The sequence below is a fragment of the Bombyx mandarina genome, chromosome 10 (assembly GCF_030267445.1).
Source record: "Bombyx mandarina strain Sakado chromosome 10, ASM3026744v2".
NCBI classification, from domain to species: Eukaryota; Metazoa; Arthropoda; class Insecta; order Lepidoptera; family Bombycidae; genus Bombyx; species Bombyx mandarina.
In genome coordinates, this window is record NC_143217.1 from 13,659,208 (window position 1) to 13,682,547 (window position 23,340).

General features: G+C 38.4%; 1 protein-coding gene across 2 annotated transcripts; it reads right to left on the reverse strand.

Annotated features, from left to right (window-relative positions):
• Positions 1-350: 350 nt before the first annotated feature.
• Positions 351-23,339, reverse strand: Drep2 (DNA fragmentation factor-related protein 2). Of its 2 annotated transcripts, none has more exons than XM_089730468.1 (4): positions 23,272-23,339; positions 10,507-10,603; positions 7,682-7,855; positions 351-7,360 (listed from the first exon to the last, which is right to left on the reverse strand). In XM_089730468.1, the coding sequence occupies exons 1-4, from the start codon at positions 23,281-23,283 to the stop codon at positions 6,450-6,452; spliced, it is 1,194 nt and encodes a 397-aa protein (XP_089586594.1). In that variant the 5' UTR covers positions 23,284-23,339; the 3' UTR covers positions 351-6,449. The 2 variants fall into 2 exon arrangements, with proteins under 2 accessions (XP_089586594.1, XP_028034435.1); XM_028178634.2 differs by lacking the exon at positions 23,272-23,339 and adding an exon at positions 11,352-12,142.
• Between the last annotated feature and the right edge of the window lies 1 nt (position 23,340).

Here is a 23,340-nt window from a genome sequence, read left to right on the forward strand (position 1 = left end):
ACTGCTCTTGCTAGGGCCAGTGTTAGCAACACCTCCAGTTTGAGCCCCGTGAGCTCACCTACACGCTAGGGCAACGCTGATATAGCCTCTCAAGGCTATCAGCATGGGTAGGTTTAAAAAAATGCTGTTCAAAATGTCGATTGGAGCCATGATTACACGCTATTCATAATTCTGAATGCAACCATTTAAGAGTCACTATTCAGTATTCAGTGGCAAGAAATTTGAGAGATCTATGTCCAGCAGTGGGGACTGCTATAGGCTGATGATGATGATGACGATGATTCAGTATTCTACGGCGTGCGGCTCAAGGTTGAGGGGTTGTGGTACGACGATGAAAAATAAAACTAATATCGTTTCCAATATTTTTATTTTTAAATTAGTGGCAGTGAAGTTTCCGGTACGCCGTTATCGTTAACACAAACTGGTTCATTGGTTTCACACAATCGACACGTATAAAAATAAAGTTTGAAATATCAGCTCACATTATTAATATCCAAGCAATTCTTTCTACTGTTCCGGAACGACTCGCGTTTCTTTCGGTTTCTGACGTCTGTATATTTATTTATATAATAAATGAAACCAAATTATGTTGTGTAAAATGTTAAATGCAGTTGTGGCGATATTTTAATATATCCTATTCTGTTTCTGATCATGTATTTTCCATTTTGAATGCAAATATTTGTTTTACTACCTTTTATTTTGTGAATAGAAAAACCTGAGTGATCTATGGTTCATGGCAGACTAAATAGTATAGTAGATAAATCTATTAATAAGTTAACTTACTTTTCAATTTACTTCGGTAAAAAAACAGAACTAGTATTTTGCATTTATTTTTATAAATCGTGTACATTTTTAAGGAACTAACTAAACAGCTTTCCGTACATAAAAAATATGATGTACCTACTCTTTTATTTAACAATGACGAATATTACTAACGAAAAAAAATATTCAGAGATCATAAAACGCACAGCCTTCAATTTATTTGAACTTAATTAAAATAGGAGAGAAAATCTGCCACCGACACGAAGTATCCGTTTATAGCATTACTATTTAATTTATATTTTGGGGTATTTTGAGTATTTAGCATTTTAAAACATTCTTTTGATTTTATTGGTTGGAAGATGTTCGTATGTAATAATCTTGACATGTCAAAATTATCATCAGCCCCGTTATTTTAAAATTAAACTATACCCGCTTTTTTTATGAAAACATTATAACTATGAATATATTTTGCTATATAATAAGTTGTATATTTTTCCGTATATTAAATAAAAACATGCGCGAATTCAGACAATGTTAATGCAGCAACGAAATTTTGTTGTACTTTAATAATTATTGAATAGGCCTTAACTATTTATGGTAATGTTTCATGTGATACTTGTATCTAAATTTTTATTACGTATATTAATTGTATAACCTCTGATTTAAGAACTTCCTATAGTCAACGTGAATATAATGCTTCTGGCTATTGTTCATATGAAATGCGTATGTGACCATGGCCTCTTTGAGTTGCTGTTACACTTTCTGTGCTGTAGACGAGTAGGCGTGTCTTGTGTGCTTTTTGTATTAAGTACCAGAGACTTTTCGAAATAGATCCATATATCAATGGTATTGTTATACTAAAATTGAGATCCAACCTTCACAATTAATGAAATAATGTGATGGTCGAACCTATTGTGAGTCTTCACGGGTAGTATATGCTGCTAAGCCGTCAAATGTGTTTTTTTGTGGTTACGATAACCCGAACTCGTCTTTTCGTCTACTACAACAAAATACGGTTAAAAACAATGAACAAAAAGTTTAATTGTCTTCTAATATCTACTTGAAGCTTTGAGTCCTTGCGGCATTGTTTAGAGAAATGAAAAGATATGAAATTACATTCCGATCAAGTTCTTCATCTCCATTATTGAGGTGTTTTAATAAATTGGCTTGAATTTAATTTGAGCGGGCGCTGCATATCAAGCAATGTACTTGCTTGCTTCCGTGAAGAAAAAAAAACACTACCGACATTGACAACAATATCACACAATAATACGTGTCACGAACTATCCATAAAAAATTTATGAATGCGATACTGTTCGAACCATCGCCTATGAGGTCTACAAACACAGACTGCTTCATATCAGAAGAGCTGCGTTTTATGCACGTCCTATATACCGAATTCATAAATATGTGAGTTCGATTTGATTACGTCATCGCTTTATTGTGCGAGTCATTCGTGACCATGTATTAGGTAGCAGCGTAGTCTCTTAGGATCAATTGGAAGAGGACGAGGACTTCGGTTCCCGGCCACTCCCTCTTGTTCTGTGGAGGCGCCGGAGTCCAACATAACCTGGCCCGGTATCCCCGTGGCCGGGTATCCGTAAACAGTTTCCCAGCGTTAAAAAAAGCTACGTCTTGAAAGCTGCAGAATTAGAACTGCGGCTTTGCTGAATAAGCCCGGCGCCTTGCCCGTTAGGCCACGAAAGCTTCAAAATGATCATCTAAACTTCCATCCGCCTCTAAACGATTTTCTTAATTAAAAAAAAACAACATTTAAAACAATTTCTTGTCCCTATAATCAAATGTGCGTAACCGTGATATTATGAACAATATTTTAATTAATAATATGAAAATTCATAATGGTGTTTCATTCAATTGATTGAATTATTGTAAAGTGGTTCACAAATGAATACCCACATCTATTGTCAAATGCTCTAAACTAACAAATAACCTGTTTCTTTTTTTTTTGTAGTAATGTGATTTGTTTTATAAGTGAGTTACTTTTAAAGTCAACTAAACCATTGGGTAATTGTGAAATTACAAGTCGTGAATTTTAAGACTAGTTATAGTTATTGTTATTGATTTTCTGGAACAACTAATTATAAATTCGATATATTAACAGGATCATGTATTTTTTTTCTTAAATATAATTTGGCACAAATTATAATTAATCAAGAAACAAATCAGTCAACATGACGATACACAAGATTACTTTAATACGATAATTCTGACAGACATGCGACCTTTTGAAACTTTATCTTCATGTACCTTCCGTAAAACTCAGCCACTTCACAATTTTTATTCGAGAAAAACTTTTAATATTCCGGCGAGATGAGGTTTATAAAAAATATGATACAACGCAATCATTTAGTTCGCAAGGCGGAAATCTAGAAAATATTATCTTTGCCTGTATAGACAAAATTGGTAATATGATGAAATGCTTCCAAAAGCAATGTCAAACACGGGTAATAATCCTTAAGGTATATACAATACCAAGAAAACAATATTAATATAATCATAGGATTGTCGCTTTGATGTCGAAATGAATACGGAACAAAAAATCGAAAAATCGCTTTTGGGTAACAAAAGTCTTGTGTCGTTTACTAAAATTAGAAAAAGACTAAATTGTCTATGAAACTATTCAGTTAAAGATTTTTTTTCTGATCATTATCAGGTGAAGTAGCTCCCAAGTAAATAACTTGTTATCATTTTAATCCAATTAAAAACGTTCATTTGATATTTGAAAATGATCGTGTGAAATGAAAAAAAAAAAATCTCACTTTTCACCTCGCCTCGTGTCACTCGCGTCTCTAAATCTTATTAGCGACAGTCTCGAAATAAATAACGCACTAACACTTTTCTTCACTTCGATTCGAAGCTTTTCAAGAAACATTATGAATTAGGACAAATAACTTTTCCGAAAACGAATAAAAAAATAACTACACTTAGGTATTTAAGGTTTTTTTTTTACATCAAAAACATCAAAATCGAACATCTGTCGTGACAACCAGAAGGACCTAAGTTATATATTATGATTTAAGATGCTAGGCAGCGGCTTGGCTCTGCCCCTGGCATTGCTGACGTCCATGAGCGACGGTGACCACTTACCATCAGGTTGGCCGTATGCTCGTCTGCCTGCAAAGGCAATAAAAAATAATAATAATAATAATTAAAAGGTTCAAATTTATACTCTTTGTATGTAGTCAATGATGAAATGTCTTGACTGAAGCAGTTTGTTTTGTTTGAAATAGAATCGAGACGTAAGTTTCATCGTTAATCCAAGTTGCACATATTACGATGTGGCGGGTAGCCATCATCCAAACGTAAGATATTTGACAGATGCCGCCACAACGTCTTTAATCTGAGCACTTTATTTTCTATTTGTTGTTGAACAATTTGTCTTAATGAATATTGCTACTACATGTACTATACAAACAGGCATTGATAATAATTCTAGATCAATCTGGTTCTCATGACTTCAAGCAAGCCGGCTCGTCAAAAGCGAAAATTTATTAAAAATATTATACAATTTGATAATTACACATGATGGATTCCGATTCAGAATATAGGCATTTAGATGTAGATTAATATACAAATTATACTAAATTTACATCATAACACAGAGTAATAAAACATTGCAATGAAATCTGTTCAATCAATAAGGGGTACGATAATGTATTTCATTGAGCATTTATTTATAATGAAAGCCAATAAGTACAAGTATATATTTCGGAGAAATCCGAAAACTAAAAACTGGTGTCGGGAAAGTTGATCTTAAATACGTTTACCGTGATATCTCTGAATACTATATCAGTTTTCGTGATCACGGACGACGTAGAAAGCAATCAATAAACCGACTCTTGAATTTACTAAAATTCACCTAGCGTCAAGTTAATTAAAGCACGTACCTATCGCTGTAGAATATCCCCTCATGTTTCGGACAGTCTTTGCTAAATGTTACGTTCGTAATACAATTCTTTGGAACCTATTGATCTATTTTGTTTCCATCTCTGGGCTCGCCGGTGAACACATCAAGAAATGCATCTTGATTTAAATTATTATTTTTAATCGATACATTGTCACGAACGTTCTTGAGCCATAATTTTTTATATATTTTCGTTTCCAAAAAACAGCTGTACATTGATAGAGCACAGACAATGCGGCTCTTAACGCACTATTTTATTCTCATCACAGCGGAGGAAGCTGTTATCTCGGAATCACGAACCGCAATTAATTAAGAGCAAAACGAGCCGATCATAAATTAATTTTAAAATTATAGGATAGCTTACGAACTGTACAGACATACATCAAACAATTTCAAATTAAATAAGTACCGAAATCAAAAAGACATCAAAACGCTCCGTCAAGTTAGATTCAAATCGCGTCACAATAATCTTAACTATACAATTAAGAAACCCTCGCCGGGGCATGTAAAACTTATTAAATCTTCCATTATTATTAATATAATACATTTAATTTCGTGTATCCTTCACGATTTCGTACTATACAAAAATTAAAAAAACATTATAAATACGTACTTTAACTACAATATCATAGATCTAATAAGTACAAGAACTTACCTAATTCTATATTGCGTCGCGTTCGCCACGGTGACGACACAACGACGACACGGTGACGACTCAGTGTCGACTGAGCCGCGGAGCAATAAGACCGCGGCATTAGATACAACCTCTTTTATAACATTGAATTATTATTTTATATAATTTTCATATCATCTATTACAAATATTTTACGTTCCGCGTTCTCTCAGTTACTCATCCGAGACAAGTCTGACTCGCGAAGGAACGCGTATACTTGCTATTTGACGTCACGAAACCTTTCTTCATAATTCTACCGTGAATTTATGGAAACAATGAGCAAATTCATCCGCATGCAAAACTGTGCAGAGCTGCCGGCCGATGTTCGGTGGTTTGCGAGTCTTACTCCGATAGACACGCGGCGCTCTGAGCACGGCGGCGGTCGCGATGCAGACCTCAGTACCAGGCCCGGCGACCAGGGTCGCGACAGGGCCACGAAGTGACACAGTAAATCTATTTATGAATAGGTAAAGATAAAACGGTTATGTACCATTTTCCCCTTTGCTTCTGAATCGATTTCTTTTTTATTAGTTATTGTTAGTTAAGCCTTTGGAAATATGCAGTTTGTCGTTTTCGAACATTAAGAAAACGTCTAAACTAAGAAACCAGTTTTGTTCGACACAGTTTAACAGTTTATTTTGCTTTTATATGTTTGGATGAAACTATAATAGTGATTTGCAATTGACATCTCTGATAGATTAGTAGGACGATCGCGACTCGCCGCTAAAACGCATTCCGTTCGACTAACTTTAATATTATTTTTAATATAAGTTTCTAAGATTGAACATCTCGATGATTAGACAGTGCTGTCGTGTTCTCGTGACTCGGGTGTGATACAAGTGCAGGGCGATGCCGGTGCGACCCCGAGTCTTCGCAGACCGAGAGGAAGTCAGTTTCACCTATAATAATTTCGCTACTTATTAACTAGGTCGCAGCCTGGCGCGAGGCGGGCTCACGATCAATTTCGTAGTAAGTCTTTAGTGGTCGACCGGTCCTCTGGCGGGCGCAGTGCGGCGACGGCGAGCGCGCGGCCATGCGGCACAGCGCCATGCGCAGGGCGGCGGGCACGCCGGCGCCGCACAGACCCGATCAGAGCCGGTCTTCCTCCTCCTCCTCTTCGCCCTCGTCTCCGGCCTCCTCGTTCTCCTCCCGGTAGCCAGGATGCTCGCTGATCGCATAGTAGTTGCCGTTGTATATGACACCCAGCTCCCGCAGAGCGTCACCCCTGATTGTCGCTTTTATCGTCCAGTTATAGCAGTCGTCCGACTCAGACTCGCGGTCCAGCCTCTCCACGTCCAGGATCTTCGAACTGAGCCGCTCGAGGATTATGCCGATGTCTTTGATGGTGAGATGCCGCTTCTGGTCTACGCTGAGTTGGTCGATGAGCAAGAGAAATTTCTCGGACGTGACGGCTTCGTCCTCGACGAGTGTGTTTTCAGTTTCGCTTTCCGAAGAATCTCGATCTCCTCTTCGAGCAGATTCCGCGTCCAAAAAGCGCACGTGTCCTTTGGGCCGGCCTTGAGGTGACGCTCGCGGCTGTGCGTCTTGGATGGGCGAGGTGGCAACGCTTTTATGCACAGCGATACGGCGTCCTTCCTCGTGCAGCGCACAGCAATGGAAGTCGCACTCGTCGGGGGGCGGACGTGCCGGTGAGGTGGGGGCGGCGCGACACTCGGCCGTATGCACGTGCTCGAGGGAGCCGGATGCGCGCGACAGGCGGCGCGGGGCGGGGCCAGGCTCGTCGTGGTTCACGACGGTGATGTGCGGGGGCGGGGGCGGCGGCCGATCTAACGACGTTTGGATCACGAGCGAGGGTCGCCGGTCAGGCTTGGCCTGGCGGGAAGGAGAGCGCGCGGCCGGGGAGGCAGCAGGCCGCTGGTCCCAGTGCAGCACCACCGTGACGCGCCCCTTGTTGTCCATGATCTTCCATGAAGGCGTCTCATCGTGTAGTTCCAGCGCGTGGATCGTCTCGCATACTATCTTCGGGATGGCTGATATCGCTGGAAAGTCGATGAAGAAACTAAATTGTAGTTGCATCCAAAATAAATTTGCATCGCAAAAATGTAGGGAGCCTTTGACCGAGATATCCACGCTCGGGTCCCTCGTATCGACCAGCCGCCGACTGACTATTTTTAGTGTCTGGAGTCTATGAATATTCCAGTTCACAGGGAAAATACAGTTGACCTGCTTTCAGACTTAATAGGTTGAACTGCTATTCGGAGGAATAATAAATTTATTTATATGTTAATTAATTTATTTGGAAGAATTTTAAAATATCATTTGTATTGCACAAGAGAGCGGGATCAAATGTGAAGACTTACCAGCCTTGATGACATCGACGCCTGTGGGGTACCAGCGCTCCCCTTGCCGCAGCAGAAGCAGGACAGTGTTAGGCGGTAAGGTCCTCCAGTAGTCGCCGTCTTCCACCTGAGTTCCGTCGCTCTCTAGCACTAACCTCACTGGCTCACTCGCAGCTACCGATAATTTCTCTTTACCTATTAATTACCGAAATAACAAAATTAATTTTTAAAACTTAAAAATAAGTTACGTCTTGTTTTTTTCTATTAAGTTTCTGTAATTTAGTGTTAAAGCAGTTACACGCAAGCACCAGTGCTTCCGACGAGATTGAAAGACGAACTGGGCACGCGGTCCAGTTTATCAACAGTTCAGAGATGCAGCGGAGCCATTAATTTCATTGACCCGTTTTAAGTTGTTAACTCTTGCTCGTTCCAGGGTTTACTTTACGTATGGCTGTTTAAAAACAATTATACTTCATTGGTGAAGAGTATACGTCTCTCTTGACAGTGAATAGCGGCACTTATGGACTAGTCATGGCAATCGGTTTTGGAAAAACCTAAAACCAGTTGTTTTCGTAAACCGATACGGACGGGTGATTTAAAAGAAAACCCTTTAAGCTTAAGCAGCTCTATGAAGATACCTACTAATATATTTATTAGTGTCCATAAATACCCCGAATTTTTTAAGTTCAAAGATATCCTATGAAATTCTGGGATACCAGTAAGGAATTTATGTTCGGTGAGCACAGAATTAAAAAAAAAAACGGGAAATTTAAACTTTATATTATAACGGCGAACCAAGATACTAAGTGCTACAACTTTTGTAGTAAGCATGCTACGTATGCACCTATTATGGATACATTAAAAACTGATCCTGGAATTGAAGAAAGGCACAGAAGCTACAAGAACTTTCTGGAAAATTAATGCGCGTTTGGTGCAGTTTGGTAAAATATATGTCAGTGCGAGCTACTTCTGTATCTTCCGAACATGTGTACTCGATATCGAGATACGAAGTATCGTCACGCAGAAGCAGTACACAGACTACTGCAGTGGATCAATTCTATTTCGTAAACCAAAATTATGAATCAATCCATTGATTCGCCTATCCATTGCATAATCATCATTCAATTAAAAAAATATATTGTTGTCCTTTTTTTTTATAAACCTAAATTAATTATTTATTCTATAAACTAAATCAGTTTGAACCGGTCTTGAAAGCTTGTAATTGGTTGACATTATTATCTAACATGGACACTAATAATTGCAGGAGCATACTCATGTTAATGCTTACTAGTGAGGATTATTTTCAGCTCTCTTTAAAAAAGAACCCCACCGGGCCCGATTGACATCGCTCATTTTTGAAGTTTTAGGGACAGTTAAATAGATGAGTATACTCTGACTGCGTAAATTTACTGGTGGTAGGACCTCTTGTGAGTCCGCACGGGTAGGTGCCACCACCCTGCCTATTTCTGCCGTGAAGCAGTAATGCGTTTCGGTTTGAAGGGTGGGGCAGCCGTTGTAACCACACTGAGACCTTAGAACATATATTTAAAGGTGGGTGGCGCAATTACGTTGTAGATGTCTATGGGCTCCAGTAACCGCTTAACACCAGGTGGTCTGTAGAGCTCGTCCACCGATCTAAGCAATAAAAAAAAATGATAGGAAAGTAGGAGCAGGGAATACGCAGGGAGGAACATACCAACACGGTTTGTATACTGTTTTTTTTCCCCTACCGATTCGCTGGTAGGCTAAGAGGTTATTCTAGCTACGTCCGGACAGGCAGGTGAGCTCACGGGCTCAACCTGAGATAATTTGCTAAGACTGGCCCTAGCAAGAGCAGTGCTTCGCTGAATCAACCACCGGATCGGAATCGCGACCCACTGAGAAGAACCGGCGAGAAACTCAGTGGGCTGTGTCTATGGGTGTATACTGTATGTTTGGTCGTTTGAATATCCGCAGTGCCACTAGGCCGATTTTACTGAAACATTTTGTGTACGCTGTGCTGCGTTAAATGATGGGAAGTGGACATCAACACACATACATACATTCTGGCGGTCGAAGCTCATAATTTATTTTGATATAAAAATTTGAAAAATAAAATAATAAATAACGTTGCATTCACATCTTTTTTAAGTTGCTTTTTTCCCTACCTAAGTTGATAGCCTTGAGAGGCTATTTCAGCGTAACCTTAACTAGTAGGTGAGCTCACGGGGCTCAAGCCTGACGACGTTGCTAGCACGAATCCTAGCAAGAGCCGTGCATCGCAGAATCTACCACCGGATCGGAAACGCGACCCACTGAGAAGATCCGGCGAGAAACTCAGTGGGCTGTGTCTGTAGGTTAATTTACTCGTCGAGTCCTTCGTCGCAAGCGACAGGTTCGACGAGAACGATGACCGGGCTATTTGCATCAAATGCTTAAACATATACAAATAATTGAAGTAACACTTTTAGTAGTACTTACAAAGTTGAGACGATGCACGTTCGATTAAAATTAAAATTATCGTTTTTAAAGCAGTAAACATATTGTTTATTTAGAATTGGAGTGACTTAACTAAAAAAAAATAGTTTTATACTCTGAACGACTTATAAACATGTATTCTATCAGTTTGATGAAATTTTAATTAATAAATAATTTTAGTTAGAAAAGAACAAAGTACACTTTCCGTCTCTTTTAAATCAAGCGAATACTTTAATCTTTAAGGTATGCGCTTTAAGGCTTAAAGTATTAAAGTATTATAATCAAAACTGTAAAATTACAATTCTTCAATTACATTATTGGCGTTTACCAATAAACAAGAATTTTGGTATAAGGCACTTCCATTCCAAAGGTCCGATGTATGTACGTACCTCTGTGTATTAATTCCTCAAAACTAGTGACTACCAGTCCCTTCCTCACGTTTCGCGAACTGTCCCATATCTTGAAAGGCCTCTTTCCTCTAACCTCCTAAAAATTTACACGAAAGCATTAAAATATCTTAGTATTTTCATACAAGGTACAGTAGGAAAACTCTAACGTAACAGATTTTAAATAAGATGAGTTCTGTAGTAAAATAATCTCAAATTAATTGAAAAACAAAACTTAGTTATATACATCTAAATGATTCTGATGATGATTAAATTATTCAATCTGTCTTAATCAGAACTTTAATAATGAAATTAATGAGTTTTAACATAATATCCCAGACCGGGGATATGAACTACACATCATTTTGGCCCAGATGAGCTACGGCGTAGAGTAGCTACGGTGTAGTAGCCCGTTCGTAGCACTTGCACCGGCTGCAACGGTGCAACGCCCGAGCGACCTCGGAGCGCCCCGCGCCCCGTTGACACGCGCCCCTCGCTCCCTCTCGCGCCGCGATGCCCTGACACTCGCCCCGCCCCACACGCACTGTGCGTTGACCCACTGACATCGTCCTGCACGATCTTTAATCTAAACAGGGACCCACTCGCTGCCTTGATAATACCAATATCACAACATTTTATACTATATTCTCGAAACATGAATATTAGACTGTACAAAAATCTCAAGACCTCATTTGAAATCATCGTGAACTAAAAGCCATAACAAACACTCAATAAAAACTGTGGCATGGCGCGAGCACCGACACACGTAGAGACATAAAACCCATTACGACGCCGTCAACGGAACCGAAGTCTTCCTGTGATAAGTTCGACATAAAGCGTTGACATACCTCCTGTATCTCGACTATCATTTTTCGAGAGCACACTAGTGCACGAAGACAACGGTTTTCCCGCAGCGGCCCACATGCGATAAAAGAACGATGGAGAAGGTGTAAACTGAGTGTCGATTTGCGGTGTTGAGGTTATATGTGTAACAGAGAGGGCGCGATGCGCGCCGGCGGAGCGCGGCGGCCGCACTGGGCGCGAGTCGTGACCGGGTCGCGTGCCTCGCCCCCCGCACCCCCGCATCTCACCGACTGCCCCGCGCGCCCCGCACCGCCCGGGCCCCGCACTGCAGCGAGAACCCGTAATCTCTTGATGCCGTAAGATCTTGAAATTAGCGTTGCCGTTGATGCACTTTCCAAACGATTCAAACGGAAAGTAAAGACTTTTAAGTAATACAAATTTTTTGAGTTGAAACTTATGTGTCATGGAATAAATGCCGACATTGGTTGCACTGTAGAGTTATAAAATTTGTAGTTACTTGTGTTAAACTACCAGCTACTGCTGACAGAATAGTTTTAAATGTATTCGTAATAAATTAATGAGAATTACAAAACTATAGAGAAAATGCAAGAAATAAATATTTCTCAAAATCTTGCGGTCTCGGTGGTAATGCTTGCGGTTTGATGACTACGCGAACACTATTTCCAGATAATATGCTGATCGTTCTTTAAAAATCAGCTCTTACCTAACCACAAATTAGAGTCAGTCCCACACATTAAAGTACATAAAATACAAACTGTGTTTAAGTCTGAGCCGTGGGTCTACGCGAGAGCTACGAATGCGCGGTGCTACGGGCGGGTCGTAGCCCAATTACCACACCACACGTGTTGGATGATGTTGGGCTATAACAACCAACAGCTTTGGGTGGTTTTTTTTATACTTAACTCACAATTAGTCAGAACTTATATTAAAATTTATTGGTTACATTTTTGGATATAAGTATTTTTATTTTGTAAATAACGGGAATAGTAAGCGACGTAGCACGTAGCAAGATGGTGGCTAGGTGTTTTCAGAGTCATAGTATTGTGGTATTGGAGTTTCAAGTTGAGTTAAAAAATTGCCATTTTTATAAGTATTCTTATATTTCGAAAAATTATACGGTACGGTAAACTTATTATAGAACACATCCTAATATTTTAAGATGTATGGATTCCATAATCCAGCTCTGAAGCTAGAGATGAAACACCCGCTCAAAGCGACTATACCAACATCAGCAACAATTTAATTATGCCTATTTTATTTCCCTTCACTCAAACCGGATATTTAACAACTCTTGCTAGAGTTGGTGAGCTTCATCCGGGAGTGAGAATATTTTTAATTAGAACGGATAGGTCACTATCCTATGCAGCTTAGCCTATACCATATACTTCATATGTATGTTACCGTGAATGTTCGACGTACCTTTAGACAAAGGATTTATTCCTATTGTGTTAGATTAGCAGCTACTATACTCTTCAAACAAGAAGATTGAACCGAAAGATTTAACTAGTTTTCATCGATTTATTTAATAGAACTGAATTCAAGTGTAATAAATCATAAACCATGTGTTAAATCAATGTAATATAATATTATGGTAATATTTTAGTTAATTTTAAGTTTTCTAATATGTATTTTATGCGACAAATGTTGTTTAATTTTTTTTTAATAATTGCCTAACAATGAGTTATTTCATTTTTCTAGGCAATTAAAAGTGTTTCTCTAATACCGAATAACCCATCTTGTGTTATTTTCAAATTGTATCGTGTCCTGTTTTTCTACGACCGATAAAGGTTTTTTTTGTCGAACAACAAGAACAAAGTACATGTGAAAATTTATTACTGGTGATAGGACCTCTTGTGAGTCCGCGCGGGTAGGTACCACCGCCCTGCCTATTTTTGCCGTGAAGCAGTAATGCGTTTCGGTTTGAAGGGTGGGGCAGCCGTTGTAACCATACTGAGATCTTAGAACTTATATCTCAAGGTGGGTGGCGCATTTACGTTGTAGATGTCCATGAGCTCTAGTAACCACTTAACACCAGGTGTGTTGTGAGCTCTCCACCCATCTAAGCAATAAAAAAAAAAACGCTATCAGTATTTTATTAGAATTTTGTTTATACGTACAATGCGTACCAATAAGTATTTACTTACAAAGTATGATTTGAAAAAAATATTATGATTATGTGGGTAATTTATACGTGTAGTATAAAGTAATAGGAACTTGTGATAAAAAAAAAAACTAAAGAGGTAAGTATAAATACAGAGCGAGGTCACAACCACCACACAGATTACCATAAATGATTTAATTTGACACGAATTGACATAAGCTTTCGCGGGTAAAATTTGCAAGTATGGCGGCGTTGGTATAAAAAATTACGGCTCTGTACAATATAATTGAGTTTTTTTAAATTCATCATCGATCAATGCAGTGGCAACACACTAGTATGAGTAAGCGTTAGGACTTTTTGGCGGGAACGCGAGGAGTGAAGTTGTGTGATTTGTTTTATTTTGTCTATTTAGTGTTTCTTCAGGTTTAAATGTGTAATAATGGTGGTTTATTAACTGTTTAATATCTGTGAAAGTGCACAAATGTGGGAAAATGAAACAAAGCTGCTGGACATAGCTTCTCGGGTTCCTCCAAAAAGTCCACTGAAAAAATCTCAGTAAATGACCACCATTTTACTGCGATTATATTTCATCCCATATCATTTCATTTCATTAAATTTCATCCCAGTTGATTAATGTCTCAAATTAATCATCTTCATTTCATTTCACTCCATATTATCATTTTTCATAAAATTAAGAATATAAAGTAAAATAAGACATGACTTAAAGGTCTTAGTTACCAGGTCATAAAATCTCTAAAAAAAAAAAAAAAGTAAGCGTTAAAAAACGAAAACTTAGTGTAACTTATAGTTTTAAATTTAACCACAGTCAGTTTAGCCATGATTCAGTATACAAGTATACTGCGAGTCTAACCTTACACGACTTAGCAGTAGCATTAGCTTTAAAATTATAGATACCACAATTGTCTGATTAAGTTGCATCTGTTAGTACTTAAAAGAGTAATATAAAAAGTAAAAAAAAGATTATTGGTTATATATTACGGGTGTCTTCAGGTCTTATTTGTTTTTATAAGTGGCCACTATGACTTTAAAGAAAATTGAGACGGAGGCATTTGAAAATTTAAATGGACGACCTGATTTTTAGCGGTTACAGTAATTACATAATTGTTGTCCTGTCATCTGGAATGCAAAATTGCATTGCATCTACAAGATATAAGATAGGGGTGCCCATTAATTATGATAGCAACTACGGCGCTGGGGATTAGAGATTAAGGTAGGGAAATATGTGAAGATACTTTACTGGTGGTAGGGCGAATTGTAAACTCGAACTTATATTCCTACTTCTGTATAGTAATTGTTTTTTTTCAGCTGAAAGGGTGGGTCAGCACAATCGAGATTTCGATTTCATACATCAAGGTGGTATTCACGTTTTTGTTGTAGAATAAACTCTTACTACCAAACTTCCATAAATATTTTACTTTTTAAATTCTATCTGCCTGTCTCTGTCTAACGTGAACTAATATTTTTCTATTTGTACTTTGTAAGACACGGTGGTCGTTACAGAAATTGAGAGGTATGTCTGTACGTGACATATAATGTATGCTGTCCATAGACTTATTCGATATCTCCTTTGTTCAACAACTAAAAAGAAAAAAACATGGACTTTTCCGCGAAAAAACCATATACAGGAAAAAGTGGAACTTATCTATAAATAAATACAAAGACGTTTTCAACGGATACCCACGTTCGGCCCAGAGCACGGGTAATTACGGAAAATGGATTCCATCTGTGGGATTATCGACAGCACACCTGTGCGTGGGATGAAAGAGTAAATACTAAGACATATTTTTCCTCAATCAGTTTCAATGCAGCACCTGAAGCTCATTGAGTCTAAAAATGGCTTGACAGTGAGTGATATATTAATTTGGGGCGATTTGTGATACGTTTGATTCGCTTTCGCCTGAGTAGTAAGTACATAATGTGAATTCAGAGCGTATGGTAACCGTTTTGTGAAGCGAAAAAAGGAATAATGTAATACTTTACTTTGACATAAACTGAACATGTAGGATTAAGATGTACGTGCGATGTTTTAGTATCAACGGATAGGACTATGCAGTCAAAAGTCATAGATAGTACAAATTTTTAAATGGAAATACGTATTGTATTTTCTTAAATTTTCTCGAGGATTTTTTATTTCATTTAATTATGTTTAATTAGAAAATATAATATGTAGTTTTATTTAGGTAATAGGTACTTAACAAGTGTTTGCGAACTATTTGTGCGACGAACAGATAATATTGTGAATTAAATTATAATAAATTAAATTAAACCTTTCAAAATCTATAAATATGTGTAATTATGTAATTTTTGTAGGTCGTATTGTAAGCCTTTCCGAATAGATGCCATCGGACTGCCGATTACTGCCCGGAATGCATTGAAATGCTTGAAGGACGAGGCAATCGTAATGGACAATTGTAACTTCGACCTCATGTGCCAAGGTGGGAGACGGTATTAGCGTTGTGATATCTACGGGCTCCAGTAACCAATTAAGACCAGATAAGCGGTGAGTTAGTTCACACATCGAAGTAACAGAAAATAACTGTACTTAGAATAAGAAATCGAACGAACACAATTATATAGACACATAATTATTAAAAATTTAATAATAATGATTTAATAATTTATTTAATAATAAAAAATTTAATAATTAGCGTAATTACTGGTGGTAGGATCTCTTATGAGTCCGCGCGGGTAGGTACCACCACCCTGTCTATTTCTGCCGTGAAGCAGTAATGCGTTTCGGCTTGAAGGGCAGGGCACCGTTGTAACTATACTTTAGACCTTAGAACTTATTTCTCAAGGCGGGTGGCGCAATTATGTTGTAGATGTCTATGGGCTCCAGTACCCACTTAATAACAGGAGGGCTGTGAGCTCGTCCACTCATCTAAGCAATAAAAAAAAGAAAAAAAATTACATTATCATTCCAAGGGGGAAAATTAAATGCTTTTTTTATTGTAATGTATATCTTTATACGGCTTATGATCTAGTTTTGTAAGAAAACTTATCGTTATTATTATGTATTTATGTTATTTATCAATTATATTATTTAAAATTTAAGACGTTTATTATAATATTAAATCGTTTAGCACCTCTGGCGGTGTCTACGACCCAAGACCTGAGTGGTTAGAAAAAATCAATGAACAAATCCACGAAAAACAATATATTTTTTTCTATTTGAGTACGGAACCCTAAAAAAGCAAAGTTAATCATTAAATACGTTCGTTATAAGAAACAAATCGAGAACGTAAGAATGTTCAAGGTAGCATTCGTGTTACTGGCGGCTTTTATTGAAGATGCCATTGTCTCAGAATGACTGCGTGGCTCGAAAAGAGAATTCGGTTAGAAAAACGAATTAAATACCGGCCGCGGTATTCTGTTAGATCGGTGTGCTTAGGGCGAGTTTTTTAATGTTCACGATAGCGTAAAAGTTAACTCAAATTTGTATAGAGTTGGAACATTTGCCTAGGTTTGCCGCTAGGGGCGCTGTTCCAACTGTATACAAATTTGAGTTAACTTTTACGCTATCGAGAACGGTAAAAAAATCGCACTAAGCATATAGTCGACGCGCATCAAGCGGTCGCTGCCAGAACAATTTTTGCTCTTCCACGTTTTTTTTCCTACTTAAGCTGAGAGCCTTGAGAGGCTATTTCAGCGTAACCTTAACTAGTAGGTGAGCTCGCGGGGCTCAAACCTGACGACGTTGCCAACACGAACCCTAGCAAGAGCCGTGCTTCACAGAATCTACCACTGGATCGGAAACGCGACCCACTGAGAAGATCCGGCGAGAAACTCAGTGGGCTGTGTCTGTGGGTTAATTTACTCGTCGAGACCTTCGTCGCAAGCGACGGGTTAGACGAGAACGATGACCGGTCTTCCACCAAATAACTTGTCAAAAAGCACAGCGTACAGCGCGGATTACGTGCTACGGTATCATAAATTTGGTTTTAGAATTTAAACGCACGTCCCTTTCCAGAATTTAAACTCACAGATTTGAAACAGAAAGTTTCTTAAGTCCGCCTAAGATAATCAGCTGAAAATCTCAATCAATTGTATTGGTGTACCTACGCTTTGCTTTCGTCAAAGGCTTTCGTAAATTTTGTTTAGAATTGAAACGCACGTCCGTTTCCAGTGTCCAGTCCAGTCAAGTCTAGTTCCATTAGTCATATTAAAAATGTTAAATTTCAGAGAATAATAATTTGTACTCAATAAGTTGACAAAAGGTTTTTGATTCTGCCTAAGAAAATCCGCTGAAAATCTCAATAACTGTATTGTAATACTTACGCTTTGCTTTCGTTAAAGGCCTTCTATGTCTAGGACAAGCGAATGTTTGTGGCTCACACACGCCACTGATCACTCTAACATAGGGAAAAAGAAAGAGAGTAGTCGATTGAAAATGATGGATTTTTGCTGTCACTAAGTGATTATTAATTTAACTATACGTACTATTACTAATTGTTTTTAAAGTAAAATTTTGTTATGCGTGGTATGAGGATAGCCCAGAACTTTTCTTATAAAAAAAACACTCTAAAGTTTATAATCTGCTGATATATTTCCACTTTTTTTAACATTAACTGACTTTATATACTCTTGGAATTGTATATCTTATTGATATATAATATACTTAATAGTGCGTGCTTGTGTTGAATTTTTTTTTTCAGGCGTCCCCTACTAGTCATACGTCTCCTCCAAGATTCACCATAACGATCCTACACAGCCTGCATCCAGCAGATTCCGCCGACTTTTAGCAGGTCCTCGGTCCACCTCGTGGGAGAACTACCCACGCTCCACTTTTCGGTACCAGGGATATAATAAAGTCGTTGCCATTTTATGTTTACGATTTACGAAAACGGAAGCAATTACTCTAGTCCAACTTAGTTTAGGTCTCGTAATATGCAACTACAACATCAGAAATCGTAAATAAAAACCAGCTACAGCGCAGATGCCGTCTCCCCATCAATTTTCCCCAAGCTTATCAGTTTTTCAATCAATCGGTTTTCCATAATTTAAAACGGTTCCGTAGTCATCGCCCGTCCTCCGGGATAGAATGTTCTCCACTTTATTAACAGATTAATATTTAACGGAAGCATTAAAACCGTGGAGGATTCGGATGATGAACTAAAAATATTATAATTAAACCGCAGCCCTGCGTTATTATGCTTCATCAACATCGCAAGTCCAGCGCTGGCCTCATGCCACTATGGTCCCAGTTTCTATTTAACGAGAGTTCAAAAGCGCTTCACAACAGAGTGCTATGGAAATTACTTAGTTTTGTGTGCGGTTAATTTTCCTAGCTACAGTAATGCAATGTTTTAGTACATTTTACTCAGTATTCGACGTAAGTTTGATGTATTTTTTTTAACTTCTTTTAAAATACTTAGAACGAGCTCACGGTCACCTAGTTAGTATGCAGTGATTAATGAAACCCATAGATATCATAACATCACGATGCCGTCACACATCTTGAAAGATGAGGTCTCCATTTTTTTTTATTGCTTTTATGATTGGACGCTCACTGCCCACCTGGTGTTAATTTGTTACTGGAGCCCATAGACATCCACAACGTAAATGCGCCACACACCTTGAGATATAAGTTCTAAGGTCTCAAGTATAGTTACAACGGCTGTCCCACCCTTCAAACCGAAACGCATTACTGCTTTACGGCAGAAATAGGCAGGGTGGTGGTACCCACCCGCGCGGACTCACAAGAGGTCCTACCACCAGTAATTACGCAAATTATAATTTTGCGGGTTTCATTTTTATTACACGATGTTATTCCTTCACCGTGGAAGTCAATCGTGAACATTTGTTGAGTATGTATTTCGTTAGAAACATTGGTACCCGCCTGAGATTCGAACACTGGTGCATCGCTCAACACGAATGCATCGGACGTCTTATCCGTTAGGCCACGACGACTTCAAATCTACTATAATGACTGTCTCATCCTTCAAATCGGAAAGCATTAATGCTTCGCGGCAGATAGGAGCAGGGCGCTGGCATCGACTCGTGCGAGAGTGTTTTGGGAGGCTTAAAGTCAAAGGGAAGATCTTCCACTGAGCGGGTTATATTGCTCGGTAGACCGATGGTCCAAAAGTTAATAATCGGAACTTGTTATTTATTTATTTATTTATCTTGAAAATGTCAAATATCTTGTATTCTATGATGTCTACGCGACACAGTGTAATCAATATCCCGATCTACCAGTATTTTGTTAGCTTGTTAGTGAACGTTTAATTTTGAAGAAACAGCTGCAACGTGATACATTCTAAATTTCAATAAAATTAAATTCGCTCTTTTCTTTAATGAAATGTTTTCAAAATGAAAAAAAATATAGAGAGTGACATTAAAAAGTTATACGACGCTGTACACGCCTCAAATGATTATAATATAGAATGAATAGCAGTGTGTAGTATTTAATAAAATCAGTGGAATTAGTTTTATAATTTAAGAAAGACAGCAACCAATTTCGTCGTCAACTGCTTTTTAATACGCTTTCATTATCGTAGTGTGTATGTTTGCATACAACGTGTTACAAAATATCCCGTAATAATATAATTAATTATTAAAGCTTAAAATTTTTTCAACCCTAGTAAGCTGTTATATCATGGATTATTTAACAGAAAGGCCTACGTACCCATTTTACTTAATAATTGTGTACTTTAAAAGTTTTTCTACTTTTCATTCATAAATGTTTGATACCTCAATACAAGGATGTCATTATACTCAAGTACTGGCTTAAAAAAATTTCAAGTTGGAAAAAAATTTGTCAATTTCAAATCTTCTAATCTATATCAATCTATGTCCTACAACTGTTTCGAATAGAAATGTAGGTACATTCTGCATAGTTTACTCTTTAAATTTACTGAAATATGGTTTGCACATCAGTGAAAATAATAATATTTTTTAATTTTTAGGGGTATATTATACAGCCCGTATTACTACGGTTCTTAAATATTGTGAATGGACTCGTTATAAGGCCCCATTTAACCTCCTTTCGGCTTCATGGGTATTTGTAACACCTTGTATATACAACGGTCTTTTTGAACGTCGTTTTCAAAGACCTCAATATTTGGGATTAACTTGAAAATTTTCACACCCATGAAGAACCAATGATGATACACTAATTTTATAATTTCGATCTAAATTCTGGGCAGCATCAACAGGATGAAAAAAAAGATTTACTGGTGGTAGGATATCTTGTACGCCCGCTCGGGTAGGTACCACCACCACCCTGCCTATTTCTGCTGTGAGAGCCGTAAGAGCCGTAAAAAGTCTCGGTTTGAAGGGTGGAATATCCGCAGAATTGTAAAAACTTAGACATAGAACTCATGTTTCAAAGTGGGTGGCGGTATTTACGTTTATTTCTATGGGCTCCGGTAACTACTTAACCACAGATAGGCCGTGAGCTCGTCTACTCGTCTAAGCAATAAAAAATTTGTTAGTTCAGTTTGCTATTGAACATACTTTTCAGTTTTTAAAGTACATCTATTATTCTTATTCACTAGTGTAGTTAAGTAAATGAAATCACAGCTTAAAGATATATCCGGGTGTCAGCATGCATCATTGTTTTCGTGGCATTCATAGGCAAGACCATCGTCGACTCTTAATATCAGAGAGGCCGATCTGTTTGCGAGTAATAGTATAACCCTGAACAAAGCAATTTTTTTATTTTTATTGATTAGATGGGTAGACGAGCTCACAGCCCACCTGATGTTAAGTGGTTACTGGAGCCCATAGACATCTACAACGTAAATGCACCACCCACCTTGAGATATAAGTTGTAAGGTCTCAGTATAGTTACAACGGCTACCCCACCCTTCGAACCGAAACGCATTACTGCTTCACGGCAGAAATAGGCAGGGCGGTGGTACCTACCCGTGCGGACTCACAACAGGTCCTACCACCAGTAAAAAAATTGCAATGGCGAACTCTCCTGTGTGCTTAGTACGAGTTTTTTAACGTTCTCTATAGCGTAAAAGTTAACCCAATTTTGTATGCAGTTGGAACAGCGCCCCTAGCGGCAAACGTAGACAAACGTTCCAACTCCATTCAAATTTGAGTTAACTTTTACGCTATCGAGAACGTTAAAAAACTCGCACTAAGCACACTGATACATATTACATGTTTGAAGTTGTCGTGGCCTAAAGGATAAGACGCCAGATGTATTCGTATGTAGCGATGCACCGGTGTTCGAATCCCGCAGGCGTATATCAATTTTTCTAATCAAATACGTACTTATCAAATGTTCACGAATGACTTCCACGGACTAAAGGAATGACATCGTTTAATAAAAATCTAACCTGTAGATATTATAAATTGCGTAATTACTCATGTTAGGGCGTCTTGTGAGCCCGGCCAGGTAGGTACTCTAGGTACCATTATTCAGTCTATTGATGACGCAAAGCAGTAATGCATTCTGTTGTGAATGGTGGGGCAATCGACCATAGAACTAAGACTTAGAACTCATGTAACAGGGTGGGTGATATACGCTGTTGATGTCTACAGGCCCCGGTAACCACTTAACACTGTGTGAGCCGTGCGCTAGTTTACCTGACTAAGCAATAAGAAAACAATATGATTTCAGAAAACTTGAAACCTAGTGGTTGGTAAACAGCTGTCTCTCAGTTGTTTAGTTCTAAAGCCAAATGCGTTCGTTCCGAAGTCATTCATCCCATTAAGTTCAAACTTGGTGCAGTATCTGTTGTCGCTTCGGGAGAGCTTCTCTCTTAGTACCATCATCCTACGGAAGATGGCGCGCGAATAGCTTCAACGATTTCACACATAAGCGGTCGTCATAGTCGACCGCGACCGGATTTCACTAGACGATAATAAATTATTACTGAATCATTACGAATCTAAATTAAACACTAAATTAAATCTAAACACTAATGTTTATTGCAGATTCCAGAAGTCGTAGACATAATTAAAATATACTTTTATTGTTCAATCTTGCTTTTTTATGTTCACTATTATTATTTCTGACGTTCCGAATACATACTTTACGGATTCCGTATTTTGATTTTTTCGAAACTTTTTAGTTTCAAAAACTTAAAACAACGAATATAATACCGCTCCTAATGTCCAAACATTCTCTAAATGAATTATATTATACGAATTAAATTTTGTGGAAGTCTATTTATTAATAATTTTCAATTAATAATGTTGATATATTATTATAAAGTATATACTGTCAAAATGTGTAATGCCATATCTATTTTTATGCTCTGTGGGACTGACCGGGTTGGGTAATTATTACTTACCTATAACTTACAAATCATTAGACTATAAAGGCGCTTATAACTCGGGTAAGATACCGTTTTTGTATTGTAGTAACAAAAGGACGGAATTAAAATTGATTGTTTGGTTTAATTTTTTGGGTGTGTTAATTTTAATGCAATTAAATAAATGACTGAAATCTAGTCATATGGGATAACATGGGGTTTGTGGAATTGTAATGTGTTATCAGCATGTGGGGCTGTTCGGATTATTTAAGCTTTCGACACCGAGACGACAAAAATATACACCAAGTTATTAATACAGATCCTGAATATTCAGATCCTGATTGCATTTGCGACGAGTACGGAAGGAGCGAGACACCAAATCGGCTCCACACCCTTCACGGAGGGCGCCGAGTCTGCGGTAGGAGCCCTCGCTAGCGTCGTGCACGGGATACCCAAGGCTGCACACAGTCATCACTCCAGGCACAGGTCCGACACTGAAAGGAACGAGTCCGAGAGCACGAGGCGGCGGCGAGGGAGCGCGGTGCGGGTCGCGCTGCGGTCGCGGTTACATAAGCGGATCGGGGCGAAGCCTCCACGGAAGGTTACCTCTCTGGCCATCGCGGCATGTCCGCCGGAGGCCGGTGGCGGCGCGAGCTCACGCCGCCATCGCCGTGG